Source organism: Melanostigma gelatinosum, assembly GCF_949748355.1.
Source record: "Melanostigma gelatinosum genome assembly, chromosome: 6".
Taxonomy (NCBI): Eukaryota; Metazoa; Chordata; class Actinopteri; order Perciformes; family Zoarcidae; genus Melanostigma; species Melanostigma gelatinosum.
In genome coordinates this window covers 492940-513570 of record NC_136639.1, presented here as the reverse complement: position 1 = coordinate 513570, position 20631 = coordinate 492940, and the positions used below count along the sequence as shown (strand labels likewise).

The 20631-nt window shown below is 42.9% G+C and overlaps 1 protein-coding gene across 1 annotated transcript in view; it reads right to left on the bottom strand.

Moving 5' to 3' along the window:
* Positions 1-17100: 17100 nt before the first annotated feature.
* Positions 17101-20631, bottom strand: part of LOC306778961 (bile salt-activated lipase-like) — a gene marked incomplete at both ends in the record, with an annotated part of 11181 nt that continues 7650 nt past the window's right edge. The window contains 6 exons of the mRNA XM_079270701.1: positions 17101-17221; positions 17546-17653; positions 17973-18170; positions 19520-19723; positions 20075-20261; positions 20348-20471. Coding sequence (XP_079126827.1) covers positions 17101-17221; positions 17546-17653; positions 17973-18170; positions 19520-19723; positions 20075-20261; positions 20348-20471 — 942 coding nt within the window. The remainder of the gene's footprint in view (positions 17222-17545; positions 17654-17972; positions 18171-19519; positions 19724-20074; positions 20262-20347; positions 20472-20631) is intronic.

The following is a 20631-nucleotide window of genomic DNA, read 5'->3' as shown; positions in this document are numbered from 1 at the left end:
ATAACATTTAACCTTTGTTCAACACAATAAATATACTTAATTCGGCTTACAGTATATGAGCAAGTGTCATCAAATGGCAACAATAAGACTATTAGGCAGTAGTCTACAGATTCAAAGTGTTTTCTTAGATTTATTTAACAAAAAACAAACATAAATCAGACAATCATGTTCAATTTATTCTTATTTCTTTGTGGTTATTAATTGTTATGATTCAAATTTAAAACAATTTTTAAGTCAACGATGCCTTGATTACATAAATCAGTCATTGTGTGGATATTTTGAGAAAAACATTTTTATAGCACCATAAAAATTAAAAAAATGAATTCAGTTCAGAGGTTTTACTTCGTAAAATATCTTAATTGACTGTCAGTCAGGTATTATTCAGTAGCAACCCTCAAATCAAAGAATAAAGACACTTTACGCACAATGTAGGTGTGTTTTCCCTTTAACTCACGAGATGCAGCATGTTTCATACTTAATGTGAATATAATTCATACTTTGTTGGCATCTTATTCTGAAAACCGGATGTTGGTCTGAAGAAACCGGATGTTGTCTCACGTTCATGTTTCCGCGAACTTTCAAAGTCCTTCGCTCGCTCTGATCTGCACCGTTTGAATGAGTTTACGGTGAATGTCAGCGTAGAGGTGCACTAACATGTGAGAGTCTGCTGAGTGGACCACGGTCTCTCAGTCTCAGGTCTGATGAAGAAGCGCTCCATTCGGTTCTTCACGCACACGCAACATCAGTCAAGGCGAAAATCAAAACCATTCTATGGCAACTGGACCGGGTCATATAGGCTACGATGTTTTTGACAAGTTCATGAAATGATCATTATTATTAGAGGACATTATGGGTGTTTTTTGCCCTTCGAGTGATATCAGGGCAACATTATATTTCTTAGGGGCAGTTTTGCCCTTTGCCCTCGTGTGTTTCCGACGCCGAGTAGTGTAACTGGTATTAGTACTGGCAGTAGTATGTATACCGGTAGTAGTGATAGTTGTATCACTGGCAGTAGTACTTGTACCTTGAGGCAGCGCAGCAGCGACGGCAGCAGAGCCGAGCGGCTGATGTGATGAACCCACGGAGGCTGTTTCCGGATCAGGTGACCCAGCAGAGTCAGACCAGCCAGTCTGGATCCTGGGAGTCAGACCAGCCAGTCTGGATCCTGGTCTGTTCAGAGACTCGTTCAGCTTCTCCAGCAGCAGCTGAGGAAGCATTACAGCGTGTTCATGATCATAAACAACACGGACCAACATATCTAGATATCATGAACACATACCAACATATCTAGATATCATGAACACAGACCAACATATCTAGATATCATGAACACAGACCAACATATCTAGATATCATGAAGACAGACCAACATATCTAGATATCATGAACACAGACCAACATATCTAGATATCATGAACACAGACCAACATATCTAGATATCATGAACACATACCAACATATCTAGATATCATGAACACATACCAACATATCTAGATATCATGAAGACAGACCAACATATCTAGATATCATGAACACATACCAACATATCTAGATATCATGAAGACAGACCAACATATCTAGATATCATGAACACAGACCAACATATCTAGATATCATGAAGACAGACCAACATATCTAGATATCATGAACACATACCAACATATCTAGATATCATGAACACATACCAACATATCTAGATATCATGAACACAGACCAACATATCTAGATATCATGAAGACACAGACCAACATATCTAGATATCATGAACACAGACCAACATATCTAGATATCATGAAGACAGACCAACATATCTAGATATCATGAAGACACAGACCAACATATCTAGATATCATGAACACAGACCAACATATCTAGATATCATGAAGACAGACCAACATATCTAGATTTCATGAACACAGACCAACATATCTAGATATCATGAAGACACAGACCAACATATCTAGATATCATGAACACATACCAACATATCTAGATATCATGAACACAGACCAACATATCTAGATATCATGAAGACACAGACCAACATATCTAGATATTATGAACACATACCAACATATCTAGATTTCATGAACACAGACCAACATATCTAGATTTCATGAACACAGACCAACATATCTAGATGTCATGAAGACACACACCAACATATCTAGATATCATGAACACAGACCAACATATTAAGATTTCATGAACACAGACCAACATATCTAGATTTCATGAACACAGACCAACATATCTAGATGTCATGAAGACAGACCAACATATCTAGATGTCATGAAGGTACACACCAACATATCTAGATATCATGAAGACACACACCAATATATCTAGATATCATGAAGACACACACCAACATATCTAGATATCATGAACACAGACCAACATATCTAGATATCATGAACACATACCAACATATCTAGATATCATGAACACATACCAACATATCTAGATATCATGAACACAGACCAACATATCTAGATATCATGAAGACAGACCAACATATTTAGATATCATGAAGACACAGACCAACATATCTAGATATCATGAACACATACCAACATATCTAGATATCATGAAGACAGACCAACATATCTAGATATCATGAAGACACAGACCAACATATCTAGATATCATGAACACATACCAACATATCTAGATTTCATGAACACAGACCAACATATCTAGATTTCATGAACACAGACCAACATATCTAGATGTCATGAAGACACACACCAACATATCTAGATATCATGAACACAGACCAACATATTAAGATTTCATGAACACAGACCAACATATCTAGATTTCATGAACACAGACCAACATATCTAGATGTCATGAAGACAGACCAACATATCTAGATGTCATGAAGACAGACCAACATATCTAGATGTCATGAAGGTACACACCAACATATCTAGACATCATGAAGACACACACCAACATATCTAGATATCATGAAGACACACACCAACATATCTAGATATCATGAACACAGACCAACATATCTAGATATCATGAAGACACACACCAACATATCTAGACATCATGAAGACACAGACCAACATATCTAGATATCATGAACACAGACCAACATATCTAGACATCATGAAGACACACACCAAGATATCTAGACATCATGAAGACACACACCAACATATCTAGATATCATGAAGACACACACCAACATATCTAGACATCATGAAGACACACACCAACATATCTAGACATCATGAAGACACACACCAACATATCTAGATATCATGAAGACACACACCAACATATCTAGACATCATGAAGACACAGACCAACATATCTAGATATCATGAACACAGACCAACATATCTAGATGTCATGAACACAGACCAACATATCTAGATTTCATGAAGACACAGACCAACATATCTAGATATCATGAAGACACACACCAACATATCGAGATGTCATGAAGACACATACCAACATATCGAAATATCATGAAGACACACACCAACATATCGAGATGTCATGAAGACACATACCAACATATCGAGATATCAAGAAGACACAGACCAACATATCTAGATATCATGAAGACAGACCAACATATCTAGATATCAAGAAGACAGACCAACATATCTAGATATCATGAAGACAGACCAACATATCTAGATATCATGAACACAGACCAACATATCTAGATTTCATGAACACAGACCAACATATCTAGATTTCATGAACACAGACCAACATATCTAGATTTCATGAACACAGACCAACATATCTAGATGTCATGAAGACAGACCAACATATCTAGATGTCATGAAGGCACACACCAACATATCTAGACATCATGAAGACACACACCAACATATCTAGATGTCATGAAGACAGACCAACATATCTAGATGTCATAAACACAGACCAACATATCTAGATTTCATGAAGACACAGACCAACATATCTAGATATCATGAAGACAGACCAACATATCTAGATATCATGAAGACAGACCAACATATCTAGATATCATGAACACAGACCAACATATCTAGATATCATGAACACAGACCAACATATCTAGATGTCATAAACACAGACCAACATATCTAGATATCATGAAGACACAGACCAACATATCTAGATATCATGAAGACACATACCAACATATCTAGATATCATGAAGACAGACCAACATATCTAGATAGCATGAAGACAGACCAACATATCTAGATATCATGAAGACAGACCAACATATCTAGATATCATGAAGACAGACCAACATATCTAGATATCATGAAGACAGACCAACATATCTAGATATCATGAAGACACACACCAACATATCTAGATATCATGAAGACACACACCAACATATCTAGATATCATGAAGACACATACCAACATATCTAGATATCATGAAGACAGACCAACATATCTAGATATCATGAAGACAGACCAACATAGCTAGATATCATGAACACACATACCAACATATCTAGATATCATGAAGACACAGACCAACATATCTAGATATTATGAAGACACATACCAACATATCTAGATATCATGAACACACAGACCAACATATCTAGATATCATGAACACAGACCAACATATCTAGATATCATGAACACACAGACCAACATATCTAGATATCATGAAGACACAGACCAACATATCTAGATATCATGAACATAGACCAAAATATCTAGATATCATGAAGACACAGACCAAAATATCTAGATATCATGAAGACACAGACCAACATATCTAGATATCATGAAGACACAGACCAACATATCTAGACATCATGAAGACACAGACCAACATATCTAGATATCATGAACACAGACCAACATATCTAGATATCATGAAGACACAGACCAACATATCTAGATATCATGAAGACACAGACCAACATATCTAGATATCATGAAGACACAGACCAACATATCTAGACATCATGAAGACAGACCAACATATCTAGATATCATGAACACAGACCAACATATCTAGATATCATGAAGACACAGACCAACATATCTAGATATCATGAACACAGACCAACATATCTAGATATCATGAAGACACAGACCAACATATCTAGATATCATGAAGATACAGACCAACATATCTAGATATCATGAACACAGACCAACATATCTAGACATCATGAACACAGACCAACATATCTAGATATCATGAAGACAGACCAACATATCTAGATATCATGAACACAGACCAACATATCTAGATATCATGAAGACACAGACCAACATATCTAGATATCATGAAGACAGACCAACATATCTAGATATCATGAAGACAGACCAACATATCTAGATATCATGAACACAGACCAACATATCTAGATATCATGAAGACACAGACCAACATATCTAGATATCATGAACACAGACCAACATATCTAGATATCATGAAGACACAGACCAACATATCTAGATATCATGAAGACACAGACCAACATATCTAGACATCATGAAGACACAGACCAACATATCTAGATATCATGAACACAGACCAACATATCTAGATATCATGAAGACACAGACCAACATATCTAGATATCATGAAGACACAGACCAACATATCTAGATATCATGAAGACACAGACCAACATATCTAGATATCATGAACACAGACCAACATATCTAGACATCATGAAGACAGACCAACATATCTAGATATCATGAACACAGACCAACATATCTAGACATCATGAAGACAGACCAACATATCTAGATATCATGAAGACAGACCAACATATCTAGATATCATGAACACAGACCAACATATCTAGATATCATGAACACAGACCAACATATCTAGATATCATGAACACAGACCAACATATCTAGACATCATGAACACAGACCAACATATCTAGATATCATGAAGACACAGACCAACATATCTAGATATCATGAACACAGACCAACATATCTAGATATCATGAAGACAGACCAACATATCTAGATATCATGAACACAGACCAACATATCTAGATATCATGAACACAGACCAACATATCTAGATATCATGAACACAGACCAACATATCTAGACATCATGAACACAGACCAACATATCTAGATATCATGAAGACAGACCAACATATCTAGATATCATGAACACAGACCAACATATCTAGATATCATGAACACAGACCAACATATCTAGATATCATGAAGACAGACCAACATATCTAGATATCATGAACACAGACCAACATATCTAGATATCATGAACACAGACCAACATATCTAGATATCATGAAGACACAGACCAACATATCTAGATATCATGAACACAGACCAACATATCTAGATATCATGAAGACACAGACCAACATATCTAGATATCATGAACACAGACCAACATATCTAGATATCATGAACACAGACCAACATATCTAGATATCATGAAGACACATACCAACATATCTAGACATCATGAAGACACAGACCAACATATCTAGATATCATGAACACAGACCAACATATCTAGATATCATGAAGACACAGACCAACATATCTAGATATCATGAAGACACAGACCAACATATCTAGATATCATGAAGACACAGAGAGCACCAGAGGTCACTGACCTTGTGATGAGGCTCTCTGATGGAGGACAGGAGGAGCACCACCTGGGAGGAGGACGAGTCCAGGTAATACTCCACCAGAGAGCACAGCACAGCACCGCCTCTGTCTGGGAGGACACACTACAAGTCACACTGAGCTCTGTGTAGATACCCACAATGCATTGCAATGTGGACATAACACCACACTTGTTTCACTCATGGACCAAAGAACATCAAATGTGTAAATGTACAATATATGCTGGTGTCATACAGAGACAACAAATACTACTGAAGACATATGGACACATAGAATAGAAGGATAGACAAAGGTAAAGACAGGTAGGAGACAGGCAAAGAGGTGGACAGACACAGGGAGACACAGGGACACTCACCTGTGCTCAACTGCTGATTGACAGCTGCTCTGACTTGCTCCGCCTCCTGCAGCTCTGGACTGTCCAATGAGAGCAGGAGCTCAGTGATACTCACCTGCAGACTGGACATCATGGACACCTGGAGACAGACACACACGTCTCCAATCATCCGATACAGGGACCAGGTGTATTATGGGATGTACTGAAGACACAGTTTCAATGCAGTGCTGTACTTGTAATAGAGTATTTATACTCTACTTACTTAGTTACTTAAGCAGTTACGTACAATTCTATGGTTTTTGTGTTTTACTTGTGTATTTCCATTTACTGCTACTTTATACTTCTACTTGTAAGTTCCTACATTTCAGAAGTATTATATGTGGTGTTAATCCAATATGTATCATTCTACATTATAAATACTTTTACTTGAGCTACTTTAAGTATATTTAGATGTTAATACTTTTGTACTTTTCGTAAAGTAGTTTCTGAATGCAGTACTTTTACCGTAACAGTATTTGTACACTGGTATCAGTACTTCTGCTGCAGTAAAACATCTGACTACTTCTTCTGTATAAGTACATGTAACTGTTAGTACTCTGTATGATGTCACTGTTAGGGAATAACGTCACGTCACACATCTGAAGTTAGTTGAAGAGTTCTTATTGAAGCTAAGCTAAGAGTTAGCATTAGTGATAAACATCTCAGACTTTGCATTGGTTCTCAGCTAACAGCAGGATGCTAAACTAACATGTTAGCAGCTAGTCTGTCAGTCCGCTGTGTGTTCTGGAGGTTAGCATGTTAGCTGACGGAGCTAAGTGTAATAAAGTGAAGTTTCCGTCGGTTACCTTCAGATCTGTTGATCCGAGCAGCGCCCGGCCATGTTGAGCAACACGAAGCCCCGCCCACCCAGCAGCTGTCAGGAGACGTCACGAGGCGTTCAGGGCCGGAGGAGAAGATGGGACAAACAAGATTAACCGACAAAACGTTTCTTTATCGACTTTGATGAAGAGTCCCAGGAGGTCCTGGTCTCTGTCTCTCTGTCCTGGTCTCACAGCCTGTCCTGGTCTCTGTCCTGGTCTCACCGTCTGTCCTGGTCTCTGTCTCTCTGTCCTGGTCTCACAGCCTTTCCTGGTCTCTGTCCTGGTCTCACCGTCTGTCCTGGTCTCTGTGTCCTGGACTCACTGTCCTGGACTCACAGCCCGTCCTGGTCTCTGTCCTGGTCTCTGTCTCTCTGTCCTGGTCTCACAGCCTGTCCTGGTCTCTGTCCTGGTCTCTGTCTCTCTGTCCTGGTCTCACAGTCTGTCCTGGTGTCTATGTCCTGGTCTCTGTCCTGGTCTCACTGTCTGTCCTGGTCTCTGTGTCCTGGACTCACTGTCCTGGACTCACAGCCCGTCCTGGTCTCTGTCATGGTCTCACAGCCTGTCCTGGTCTCTGTCCTGGTCTCTGTCTCTCTGTCCTGGTCTCACAGCCTGTCCTGGTCTCACAGCCTGTCCTGGTCTCTGTCCTGGTCTCACCGTCTGTCCTGGTCTCTGTCCTGGTCTCACCGTCTGTCCTGGTATCTGTGTCCTGGGCTCACTGTCCTGGACACACAGCCTGTCCTGGTCTCTGTGGTCTATGTCCTGGTCTCTGTCCTGGTCTCTGTCCTGATCTCTGTCCTGGTCTCTGTCTCTCTGTCCTGGTCTCACAGCCTGTCCTGGTCTCTGTCCTGGTCTCTTTCTCTCTGTCCTGGTCTCACAGTCTGTCCTGGTGTCTATGTCCTGGTCTCTGTGTCCTGGACTCACTGTCCTGGACTCACAGTCTGTCCTGGTCTCTGTCTCTCTGTCCTGGTCCCACAGCCCATCCTGGTCTCTGTCCTGGTCTCTGTCTCTCTGTCCTGGTCTCTGTCCTGGTCTCTGTCCTGGTCTCTGTCTCTCTGTCCTGGTCTCACAGCCTTTCCTGGTCTCTGTCCTGGTCTCACCGTCTGTCCTGGTCTCTGTGTCCTGGACTCACAACCCGTTCTGGTCTCTGTCCTGGTCTCTGTCTCTCTGTCCTGGTCTCACAGCCTGTCCTGGTCTCTGTCCTGGTCTCTGTCTCTCTGTCCTGGTCTCACAGTCTGTCCTGGTCTCTATCTCCTGGTCTCTGTGTCCTGGTCTCTGTGTCCTGGACTCACTGTCCTGGACTCACAGTCTGTCCTGGTCTCTGTCTCTCTGTCCTGGTCCCACAGCCTGTCCTGGTCTCTGTCCTGGTCTCTATGTCCTGGATTCTGTCCTGGCCTCTGTCCTGGTCTCACCATCTGCCCTGGTCTCTGTCCTGGTCTCTATGTCCTGGATTCTGTCCTGGTCTCTGTCCTGGTCTCACCGTCTGTCCTGGTCTCTGTGTCCTGGGCTCACTGGTGTAATGTTGGGTATGATAGTGTAATGTTGGGTATGATAGTGTAATGTTGGGTATGATAGTGTAATGTTGGGTATGATAGTGTAATGTTAGGTATGATAGTGTAGTGTTGGGTATGATAGTGTGATGTTGGGTATGATAGTGTAATGTTGGGTATGATAGTGTAGTGTTGGGTATGATAGTGTAATGTTGGGTATGATAGTGTAGTGTTGGGTATGATAGTGTAGTGTTGGGTATGATAGTGTAGTGTTGGGTATGATAGTGTAGTGTTGGGTATGATAGTGTAGTGTTGGGTATGATAGTGTAATGTTGGGTATGATAGTGTAATGTTGGGTATGATAGTGTAGTGTTGGGTATGATAGTGTAATGTTGGGTATGATAGTGTAATGTTGGGTATGATAGTGTAATGTTGGGTATGATAGTGTAGTGTTGGGTATGATAGTGTAGTGTTGGGTATGATAGTGTAGTGTTGGGTATGATAGTGTAGTGTTGGGTATGATAGTGTAATGTTGGGTATGATAGTGTAGTGTTGGGTATGATAGTGTAGTGTTGGGTATGATAGTGTAGTGTTGGGTATGATAGTGTAGTGTTGGGTATGATAGTGTAGTGTTGGGTATGATAGTGTAATGTTGGGTATGATAGTGTAGTGTTGGGTATGATAGTGTAATGTTGGGTATGATAGTGTAGTGTTGGGTATGATAGTGTAATGTTGCGTATGATAGTGTAATGTTGGGTATGATAGTGTAATGTTGGGTATGATAGTGTAGTGTTGGGTATGATAGTGTAATGTTGGGTATGATAGTGTAGTGTTGGGTATGATAGTGTAATGTTGGGTATGATAGTGTAATGTTGGGTATGATAGTGTAATGTTGGGTATGATAGTGTAATGTTGGGTATGATAGTGTAGTGTTGGGTATGATAGTGTAGTGTTGGGTATGATAGTGTAGTGTTGGGTATGATAGTGTAGTGTTGGGTATGATAGTGTAGTGTTGGGTATGATAGTGTAATGTTGGGTATGATAGTGTAGTGTTGGGTATGATAGTGTAGTGTTGGGTATGATAGTGTAGTGTTGGGTATGATAGTGTAGTGTTGGGTATGATAGTGTAGTGTTGGGTATGATAGTGTAATGTTGGGTATGATAGTGTAGTGTTGGGTATGATAGTGTAGTGTTGGGTATGATAGTGTAGTGTTGGGTATGATAGTGTAGTGTTGGGTATGATAGTGTAATGTTGGGTATGATAGTGTAGTGTTGGGTATGATAGTGTAGTGTTGGGTATGATAGTGTAGTGTTGGGTATGATAGTGTAGTGTTGGGTATGATAGTGTAATGTTGGGTATGATAGTGTAATGTTGGGTATGATAGTGTAGTGTTGGGTATGATAGTGTAGTGTTGGGTATGATAGTGTAGAGTTGGGTATGATAGTGTAATGTTGGGTATGATAGTGTAGTGTTGGGTATGATAGTGTAGTGTTGGGTATGATAGTGTAATGTTGGGTATGATAGTGTAGTGTTGGGTATGATAGTGTAGTGTTGGGTATGATAGTGTAATGTTGGGTATGATAGTGTAGTGTTGGGTATGATAGTGTAGTGTTGGGTATGATAGTGTAATGTTGGGTATGATAGTGTAGTGTTGGGTATGATAGTGTAGTGTTGGGTATGATAGTGTAATGTTGGGTATGATAGTGTAATGTTGGGTATGATAGTGTAGTGTTGGGTATGATAGTGTAGTGTTGGGTATGATAGTGTAGTGTTGGGTATGATAGTGTAGTGTTGGGTGTGATAGTGTAGTGTTGGGTATGATAGTGTAATGTTGGGTATGATAGTGTAGTGGGGTGTGCAGGGTTCACTGGGTTTTTTTGTGTACTTTTATCTGTTTTTCCGGTCTTTTTGAGCGGTTTGCAGCCGGGCAGCAGGTGCTGTCGGCGTGCTAAACGCTAGCATGCGCCTGACGGAGCTAACCAGGGAACACGGCGTGAAGATCCCGCCTCTGTTCGGGTGTTGGGTGGAGGAGATCAGCCTGGGAGTGGGTGAGCTTGTCGGCCACAGCCACGTGAAGTCCGCAGCGCGGATGAACAGCGCTGTGGTCATCTTTCTGGACAGCATAGAAACTGCGGAAGTGGTGTTGATGAACGGGATCTCCGTGGGTGAACACTTCCTGCCCACGTATGCTCTCGCCTCACCGGAGGTGAAAGTCACTGTGTCCAACGTGCCGCCATTCATAAAGAATGATGCCATCGTCAAAGAGCTGTCCAAACATGGGAAGGTGGTGTCTCCGGTTAGGAGGGTGTCCTCTGGATTTCAGTCTCCGCTGTTGCAGCACGTGGTGTCTCACAGGAGACATGTCTTCATGATCCCCAGCAACAGGAGCAGAGTGGTCAACCTCAGCTTCAAGATCACTGTGGACGACTTTGACTACGTCATCTTTGCAAAGACTAACGATTTTAAATGTTACAGCTGTGGGAGAGAAGGACATCTGAGCAGAGCTTGTCCTGGGGACACGGCTCAAACAAAGACCAGAACCAGAGAGGTACTGAGGAGGACAGAGGGGACAAGCAGGACGGACAAGAGGGAACAAGTGGAGCACAGGAGGCGAGGGTGGAGGAGACGGGTGTGCCCCAGGAGGCGACAGTGGAGGAGACGGGTGGGGTACAGGAGGTGAGAGAAGAGAGGACAAGTGGGGGACAAGAGGTGAGGAAGGACGGGGCAAGGGAGGTCCATCAGGTGAGGGAGAGTACTGGAGGACAGGTGGAGGCAGGTGGGGAGGTGGCCATGGAAGCAGACGAGGAGCAGCTCAAGGCCCCTCAGCTGAAGAGGAAACAGAGAAGAGACAGAGGAAGCTTACAGGCCAAGAAAGTGGCAACTACAGAAAGTGGAGGAGCAGCCGAGTGTGAGTCCAGGCCGGAAGAGGACCCTGAGTCCGGTTGGGAGGACTCTGAGTCCAGTCAGGAGGAGAACTCTGCTGTAAACAGTGAGCCCTCTACACATGGTGCTGGCAGCTCTAGGGGCTCTGGAGGCTACAGCGTGGAGGAGATAAAGGAGTTTCTGAGGAGGAGTAAGAACGTGAGAGGAGTCAGAGTGGAGGACTACCTCTCTGACAAGGAGCAGCTCTCCAGCTCTGCCAGATCTCACATGAGGAGCAAGGACAGAGGAGGTCTCACGAAGCAGGAAGGCTTCAGACTAAAGAAAATAGTTCACAAAGTGAACAAAGAACTGGACAAAGAGGGCGCTAAGTGAGAGTCAGATCTCAGCCTGCAGACAATTAAAGACACGTTTATGTTTGTTGGACCTGATTTGTTTAACCGTTTTAAATGATAACGTATCGTGTTGTTCAGAAAAGAATTCGGTTTGTTTTGAGTAACAGTAGAACTCTGTAAATGGAACTTAACACAAACAAATAAAGATATATTAAACCTCTCTCTCTGTCTCTCTCTCTCTTTGTCTCTCTCTCTGTCTCTGTCTCTCTTTGTCTCTCTCTCTCTCTGTCTCTCTTTGTCTGTCTCTCTGTCTCTCTCTCTCTCTGTTACCTGTCTCTTTCTCTCTTTGTTACCCGTCTCTCTCTCTCTCTTTGTTACCCGTCTCTCTCTCTCTCTCTGTTACCTGTCTCTCTCTCTCTGTTACCTGTCTGTCTCTCTCTCTCTCTGTGACCTGTCTCTCTCTCTCTTTGTTACCTGTCTGTCTCTCTCTCTCTCTGTGACCTGTCTCGCTCGCTCTGTTACCTGTCTCTCTCTCTCTGTTACCTGTCTCTCTCTCTCTCTGCTACCTGTCTCTCTCTCTGTTACCTGTCTCTCTCTCTCTATGTTACCTGTCTCTCTCTCTCTGCTACCTGTCTCTCGCTCTCTCTGTTACCTGTCTCTCTCTCTCTGCTACCTGTCTCTCTCGCCCTGTTACCTGTCTCTCTCTCTCTGCTACCTGTCTCTCTCTCTCTGCTACCTGTCTCTCTCGCTCTGTTACCTGTCTCTCTCTCTCTGCTACCTGTCTCTCTCTCTCTGCTACCTGTCTCTCTCTCTGTTACCTGTCTCTCTCGCTCTGTTACCTGTCTCTCTCTCTCTGCTACCTGTCTCTCTCTCTCTGCTACCTGTCTCTCTCTCTCTCTGTTACCTGTCTCTCTCTCTCTGCTACCTGTCTCTCTCTCTCTGCTACCTGTCTCTCTCTCTGCTACCTGTCTCTCTCTCTCTGCTACCTGTCTCTCTCTCTCTGCTACCTGTCTCTCTCTCTCTGTTACCTGTCTCTCTCTCTCTGCTACCTGTCTCTCTCTCTCTGCTACCTGTCTCTCTCTCTGTTACCTGTCTCTCTCTCTCTCTGTTACCTGTCTCTCTCTCTCTGCTACCTGTCTCTCTCTCTCTGTTACCTGTCTCTCTCTCTCTGCTACCTGTCTCTCTCGCTCTGTTACCTGTCTCTCTCGCTCTGTTACCTGTCTCTCTCGCTCTGTTACCTGTCTCTCTCTCGCTGCTACCTGTCTCTCTCTCTCTCTGTTACCTGTCTCTCTCTCTCTCTGCTACCTGTCTCTCTCTCTGTTACCTGTCTCTCTCTCTCTATGTTACCTGTCTCTCTCTCTCTGCTACCTGTCTCTCGCTCTCTCTGTTACCTGTCTCTCTCTCTCTGCTACCTGTCTCTCTCGCTCTGTTACCTGTCTCTCTCTCTCTGCTACCTGTCTCTCTCTCTCTGCTACCTGTCTCTCTCGCTCTGTTACCTGTCTCTCTCTCTCTCTGCTACCTGTCTCTCTCTCTCTGCTACCTGTCTCTCTCTCTCTGTTACCTGTCTCTCTCTCTCTGCTACCTGTCTCTCTCTCTCTGCTACCTGTCTCTCTCTCTGCTACCTGTCTCTCTCTCTCTGCTACCTGTCTCTCTCTCTCTGCTACCTGTCTCTCTCTCTCTGTTACCTGTCTCTCTCTCTCTGCTACCTGTCTCTCTCTCTCTGCTACCTGTCTCTCTCTCTGTTACCTGTCTCTCTCTCTCTCTGTTACCTGTCTCTCTCTCTCTGTTACCTGTCTCTCTCTCTCTCTGTTACCTGTCTCTCTCGCTCTGTTACCTGTCTCTCTCTCTCTGCTACCTGTCTCTCTCGCTCTGTTACCTGTCTCTCTCGCTCTGTTACCTGTCTCTCTCTCGCTGCTACCTGTCTCTCTCTCTCTCTGTTACCTGTCTCTCTCTCTCTGCAGAGGACCGTGGGACTTCCCGCCTGGGTTTTTGGACTACGTTGCCATGGATACGTATTCTTTCCCAGCAGCCCACGCCAGCCGAGCCGTCATGGTGTCCAAGTTCCTGCTGACCCACCTGGTGCTGGCGGTTTGTGTTTTTATCACGACCATCGTCATTGTTGTTCAATGTAAACAGCGGAGGTCAGTGATTGGTCGATACACGTTCACAGCTCCTTCATCATCTCATGTTTCACAATAAGAAAATACAATCAGTGTGTTTGAGACACAATGATGCTGTTTCACGGACGTGTCGGCCAATCAGATGAGAGCTGGTTTCATTGTTCAAAATAACACCGTTAACAAATCAAACCTCTGACTTGATTTAACTGGATGAGTCAGATCAGAGGACCAGGACCCTGGAACCCCAGACTGGAGTCATTGTATTGACATAGTCTTCCTGTCCTCCAGGTGCCCCTCAGGATCCTGCTCTACCTGTGGGCCATCCTGGCGGGCGTGTCCCGGGTGCTTCCTGCACTTCAGTCTGGTGGAGTCCGTCTGGCTGGACTCTGACACCTGTCAGACCCTCATCTCCATCGGCACGCTGAACTGGCCTCCAATGGTCTGAACCTGGTCTGGACCCGTTCAGCTGGGAGGAGGACTGGTCTGTCTGGAGGCTCCCCTGTACTGTCAGAATGGAGGTGCTGGCTTTGTCCTGCAGTAGAACATCCTGGTACTTCTGGTAGAGACATGCTGTGTATTGGGACACCGGTAGGGGCGGGGCTTCACGTCCATCAGAGTGAAACCACAGAAGAAAAAAAAGTCTGTTGTTTAAATAAATAAAAATCTTTTCATCTGTCTGAACTGAATCTGGTTTTACTTTAAACTCATGAAACATTTCAAAAATTTAGCTTAATGATTGAAAACCGTTGGAAACAGGAAGTGAAACACTGGATCTGGAAATTGAACATACACATTTAATTATATTTTATATACATATACATATTTATTTTACTCTACTGTAGCCAACTGTGATTAAATGGTACTCTACTGTTTTCTGCTTTATTATAATGTGATTCTACTGTACTCTACGATTCTACTGAACTTTCTATGATTCTACTGTACTCTACTGAACTCTACTATGATTCTACTGAACTTTACTATGATTCTACTGTACTCTACTGTACTCTACTATGATGATACTGTACTCTACTGAACTCTACTATGATTATACTGAACTTTCTATGATTCTACTATACTCTACTGTACTCTACTATGATGATACTGTACTCTACTATACTCTACTATGATTCTACTGAACTTTACTATGATTCTACTGTACTCTACTGAACTCTACTATGATTCTACTGAACTTTACTATGATTCTACTGTACACTACTGAACTCTAATATGATTCTACTGTACTCTACTATGATTCTACTGTACTCTACTATGATTCTACTGTACTCTACTATGATTCTACTGTACTCTACTGTACTCTACTATGATGATACTGTACTCTACTATACTCTACTATGATTCTACTGAACTTTACTATGATTCTACTGTACTCTACTGAACTCTACTATGATTCTACTGTACTCTACTATGATTCTACTGAACTTTACTATGATTCTACTGTACTCTACTGCACTCTACTATGATTCTACTGAACTTTACTATGATTCTACTGTACTCTACTGAACTCTACTATGATTCTACTGAACTTTACTATGATTCTACTGTACTCTACTGAACTTCACTGTGATTCTACTGTACTCTATGATTTTACTGAACTTTACTATGATTCTACTGTACTCTACTGAACTCTACTATGATTATACTGTACTCTACTGTACTCTACTATGATTCTACTGTACTCTACTATGATTCTACTGAACTTTACTATGATTCTACTGTACACTACTATGATTCTACTGTGCTCCACTATCATCATACTGTACTCGACTGAACTCGACTATGATTCTACTGAACTCGACTATGATTCTACTGTACTCTACTATGATTATACTGTACTCTACTGAACTCTACTATGATTCTACTGAACTCTACTATGATTCTACTGTACTCTACTATGATTATACTGTACTCTACTGAACTCTACTATGATTCTACTGAACTCTACTATGATTCCACTGTACTCTACTGTACTCTACTATGATGATACTGTACGCTACTATACTCTACTATGATTCTTCTGAACTTTACTATGATTCTACTGTACTCTACTGAACTCTACTATGATTCTACTGTACTCTACTATGATTCTACTGTACTCTACTGAACTTCACTGTGATTCTACTGTACTCTACTATGATTTTACTGTACTCTACTGAACTTCACTGTGATTCTACTGTACTCTATGATTTTACTGAACTTTACTATGATTCTACTGTACTCTACTGTACTCTACTATGATTCGACTGTACTCTACTGAACTTCAATGTGACTACAATCACTGATGGATGGATCGATTGAAAAATCGAATAATAATCAAATAAAATACCCAGAGTTCAGAGCTCAGCTTCATTTATTAAAATAAGAGAAGAAGAAAACACAGCGTTGTTTGTTTTCCTCCCATTGATGCTTATGGTACATATTCTGTTCAAACTCCCAGTGAGGAAGAGGAGTACACTTCTTCTTCTTCTTCTTCTCCTCTCCTGACTGACGGCAGGCTGCTGTAGGTTTTGGTCCAGTAGGAAACGTATTCTGATCTCAGGTCGTAGCTGAAGAACGAAACAGACAAAATACAGTAGAATAGAATAGAATAAACAAGAAGACTAGTCAGCTGGTAGAGTAGAACAGAGCCACATTAAAATAGAGTACAGTAGACTAAAGTAGAATACAGTAGAATCATAATGACCACAGTAGAGTACAGTAGAGTACAGTAGAATCCCAGTAGTATAACATAGACCACAGTAGAGTATAGTAGAATCCCAGTAGTATAACACAGACCACAGTAGAGTACAGTAGAGAACAGTAGAATCCCAGTAGAAACAGTAGAAACCCAGTAGAGTTACAATAGACTACATTAGAGTCCAGAGTTGTACCTGATGGAGGACTTGGTGATCTTGTGGTTGATGGTCAGGTAGGGTTGGTGGTGTTTGGTGAAGGCGGGCCAGGGAACTGGGACTCTACTCTCGCCTGTACTGGGATCACTGGACAGGAGGACAGTGAACGATTACACCAGTTTAAGAAAGTTCAGACCAGTTTACATCATTTCAGACCTGTGTTAACCAGTTCAGACCAGTCCATGTAAACTAGTTCAGACTACTTCCAACCAGTTCAGACTACTTCAATCCAGTTCAGAGACCATTTTAGACATGTTTTAATAACTACACTGACCAGTGGTCTAGTTTTCAGTAAATACCAGCAGAGACCAGTATTTCTTGTCTGGCCTGTGAGAAACCACGATCAGAGGCAGACCTAGTCGTGGTGTGTTGACATGTAAGTTTGCAGTGCATGCTGGGATTTTACCCGGTCCTTGCAAAGTTGGTCCAGTACGCGATCATGTACCCGGACAAGTCCCGGTGTCGGGGGAAGTAGACCAGCGGGGTGGCGAAGGGTTTACCAAACAGGTACTGCAGGTCCTCGGCGTGCTCCGCTTCCACCCAGCGAGGGAATCCTGGGATACGCGTCTTCATGTTGAACAGGTAGGAGTAGGTACGGGCTCCCCTGAGGGACAAACAGAACGGACACTTCTGGTCATCTTTAAACACCAAACTCAAGAACTGAAACCAGCAACAAGACCACATATTTCTGTAGATGCTAATGTTAACAGTTTAGGAGCTACGACCTCAAAAGCACAGTCTCCTTTAGTCCTGAACGTGGAGCAAGTAAGAAGCACCAGACCTCATCAGAGGACCTCAGAGACCTGTTGAACCTGATCAGAGGATCTAAGAGACCTGATGAACCTGATCAGAGGATCTAAGAGACCAGATGAACCTGATCAGAGGATCTAAGAGATCTGATGAACCTGATCAGAGGACCTAAGAGACCAGATGAACCTGATCAGAGGACCTCAGAGACCTGTTGAACCTGATCAGAGGACTTCAGAGACACGATGAACCTGATCAGAGGACCTAAGAGACCAGATGAACCTGATCAGAGGACCTAAGAGACCCGAGTAACCTCATCAGAATACCTCAGGGACCCAATGAACTTCATCAGAATACCTAAGACACCCGATGAACCTGATCAGAGGACTTCAGAGACACGATGAACCTGATCAGAGGACCTAAGAGACCTGATGAACCTGATCAGAGGACCTCAGAGACTCGATGAACCTGATCAGAGGACCTCAGAGACACGATGAACCTGATCAGAGGACCTAAGAGACCTGATGAACCTGATCAGAGGATCTAAGGGACCAGATGAACCTGATCAGAGGACCTCAGAGACCTGTTGAACCTGATCAGAGGATCTCAGAGAAGTGATGGACGTCAGAGACCTGATGAACCTGATCAGAGGACCTAAGAGACCTGATGAACCTGATCAGAGGATCTAAGGGACCAGATGAACCTGATCAGAGGACCTCAAAGACCTGTTGAACCTGATCAGAGGATCTCAGAGACCTGTTGAACCTGATCAGAGGACCTGAGAGAAGTGATGGACGTCAGAGACCTGATGAACCTGATCAGAGGACCTCAGAGACCAGATGAACCTGATCAGAGGACCTCAGAGACCTGTTGAACCTGATCAGAGGACCTGAGAGAAGTGATGGACGTCAGAGAGCTGATGAACCTGATCAGAGGACCTCAGAGACCAGATGAACCTGATCAGAGGACATCAGAGACCTGTTGAACCTGATCAGAGGACCTGAGAGAAGTGATGGACGTCAGAGACCTGATGAACCTGATCAGAGGACCTCAGAGACCAGATGAACCTGATCAGAGGACCTCAGAGACCTGTTGAACCTGATCAAAGGACCTCAGAGACCAGATGAACCTGATCAGAGGACCTCAGAGACCTGGTGAACCTGATCAGATGACCTCAGAGACCTGATGAACCTGATCAGAGGTTACCTGGCATTGTTGGTGTGGAGCTGGAGGGCGATCTGCGTGGGAACCAGGAACAGGAAGTCAGTCTCGATGTCTGCCACCGTCTTCTTCACCACCGCCGGTTCCGGCGCCGAGCCCCAGTGAGACGAGTAAACGCTGTAGGCCGAGTCGATGGCGGCGGTCCCCTTCTCTTTAGTCAGACCGGCCAGCAAACCCCTCACGTCCTCTCTGAGGACAAACAGAACCCGGTTACACGACCGCAACAGGTTCTGTCTCCGTTTAGTCTCTTTAACATCACGACTTCATTAAGTCGATGTCTTAAGAGAACAAACTACAAACTGAGTCTGAGTGATGTACCACTGACTATTCTGTTATTATCCCTGTAAACTGAATCTGTTATGTTCTTTTGTTTAATAAAAGAAAACAAAGGTCCAACACTGGGCCTGATTATAATGTAGAGTTTAGATGGAATTAATAAATGTAAATACTGTAAAGACGACTTGACTCCAGGAAGTGACTAAAAATATTCTCTTCTTCACTACATTTCATAAAGTTTTATGTAGTTTCTTCTTTACTCACACGGTGGTGTTGCCATTTTTCTTGTTGATAGAAGGAACGTCGACTCCGGCAAACATGTGTCCATCCATGCTGTTTACTCCGGCCATGTAGTCAAACTGAGCCGCGTTGTGAAACAGACGGCTGGGTTCATCGGGGATGAAGTCGCCGTCGATCACCGGAACCAGTTCAAGGAGGTCCATGACCACACCTGCAGGAGGACAGAGGGATGGACATAGACTAAGTCTTGTTTCAGTTCATACAGATGTGGTTTTTGTCTCTTCCAGATGTTCTCACCTTTTCCCAGAATCAGCAGAACATCGATTTTTCCAGCCATAGTGAGACCAACCGGGTCGCTCACCTTCAGACATGCCAACATCTCGTCTTCGTCGCTTCTCCAGCAGCCGACTTTACGAGCGATCTGGGGAAAGTAAGAGCGACATTTTAACAATGAGAAAGAATCCGTTTGATCCACATTAATGATATCTACAGACGGTGATGGTAGTCATGAGATCTACAGACGGTGATGGTGTTCATGTGATCTACAGACGGTGGTGGTGTTCATGTGATCTACAGACAGT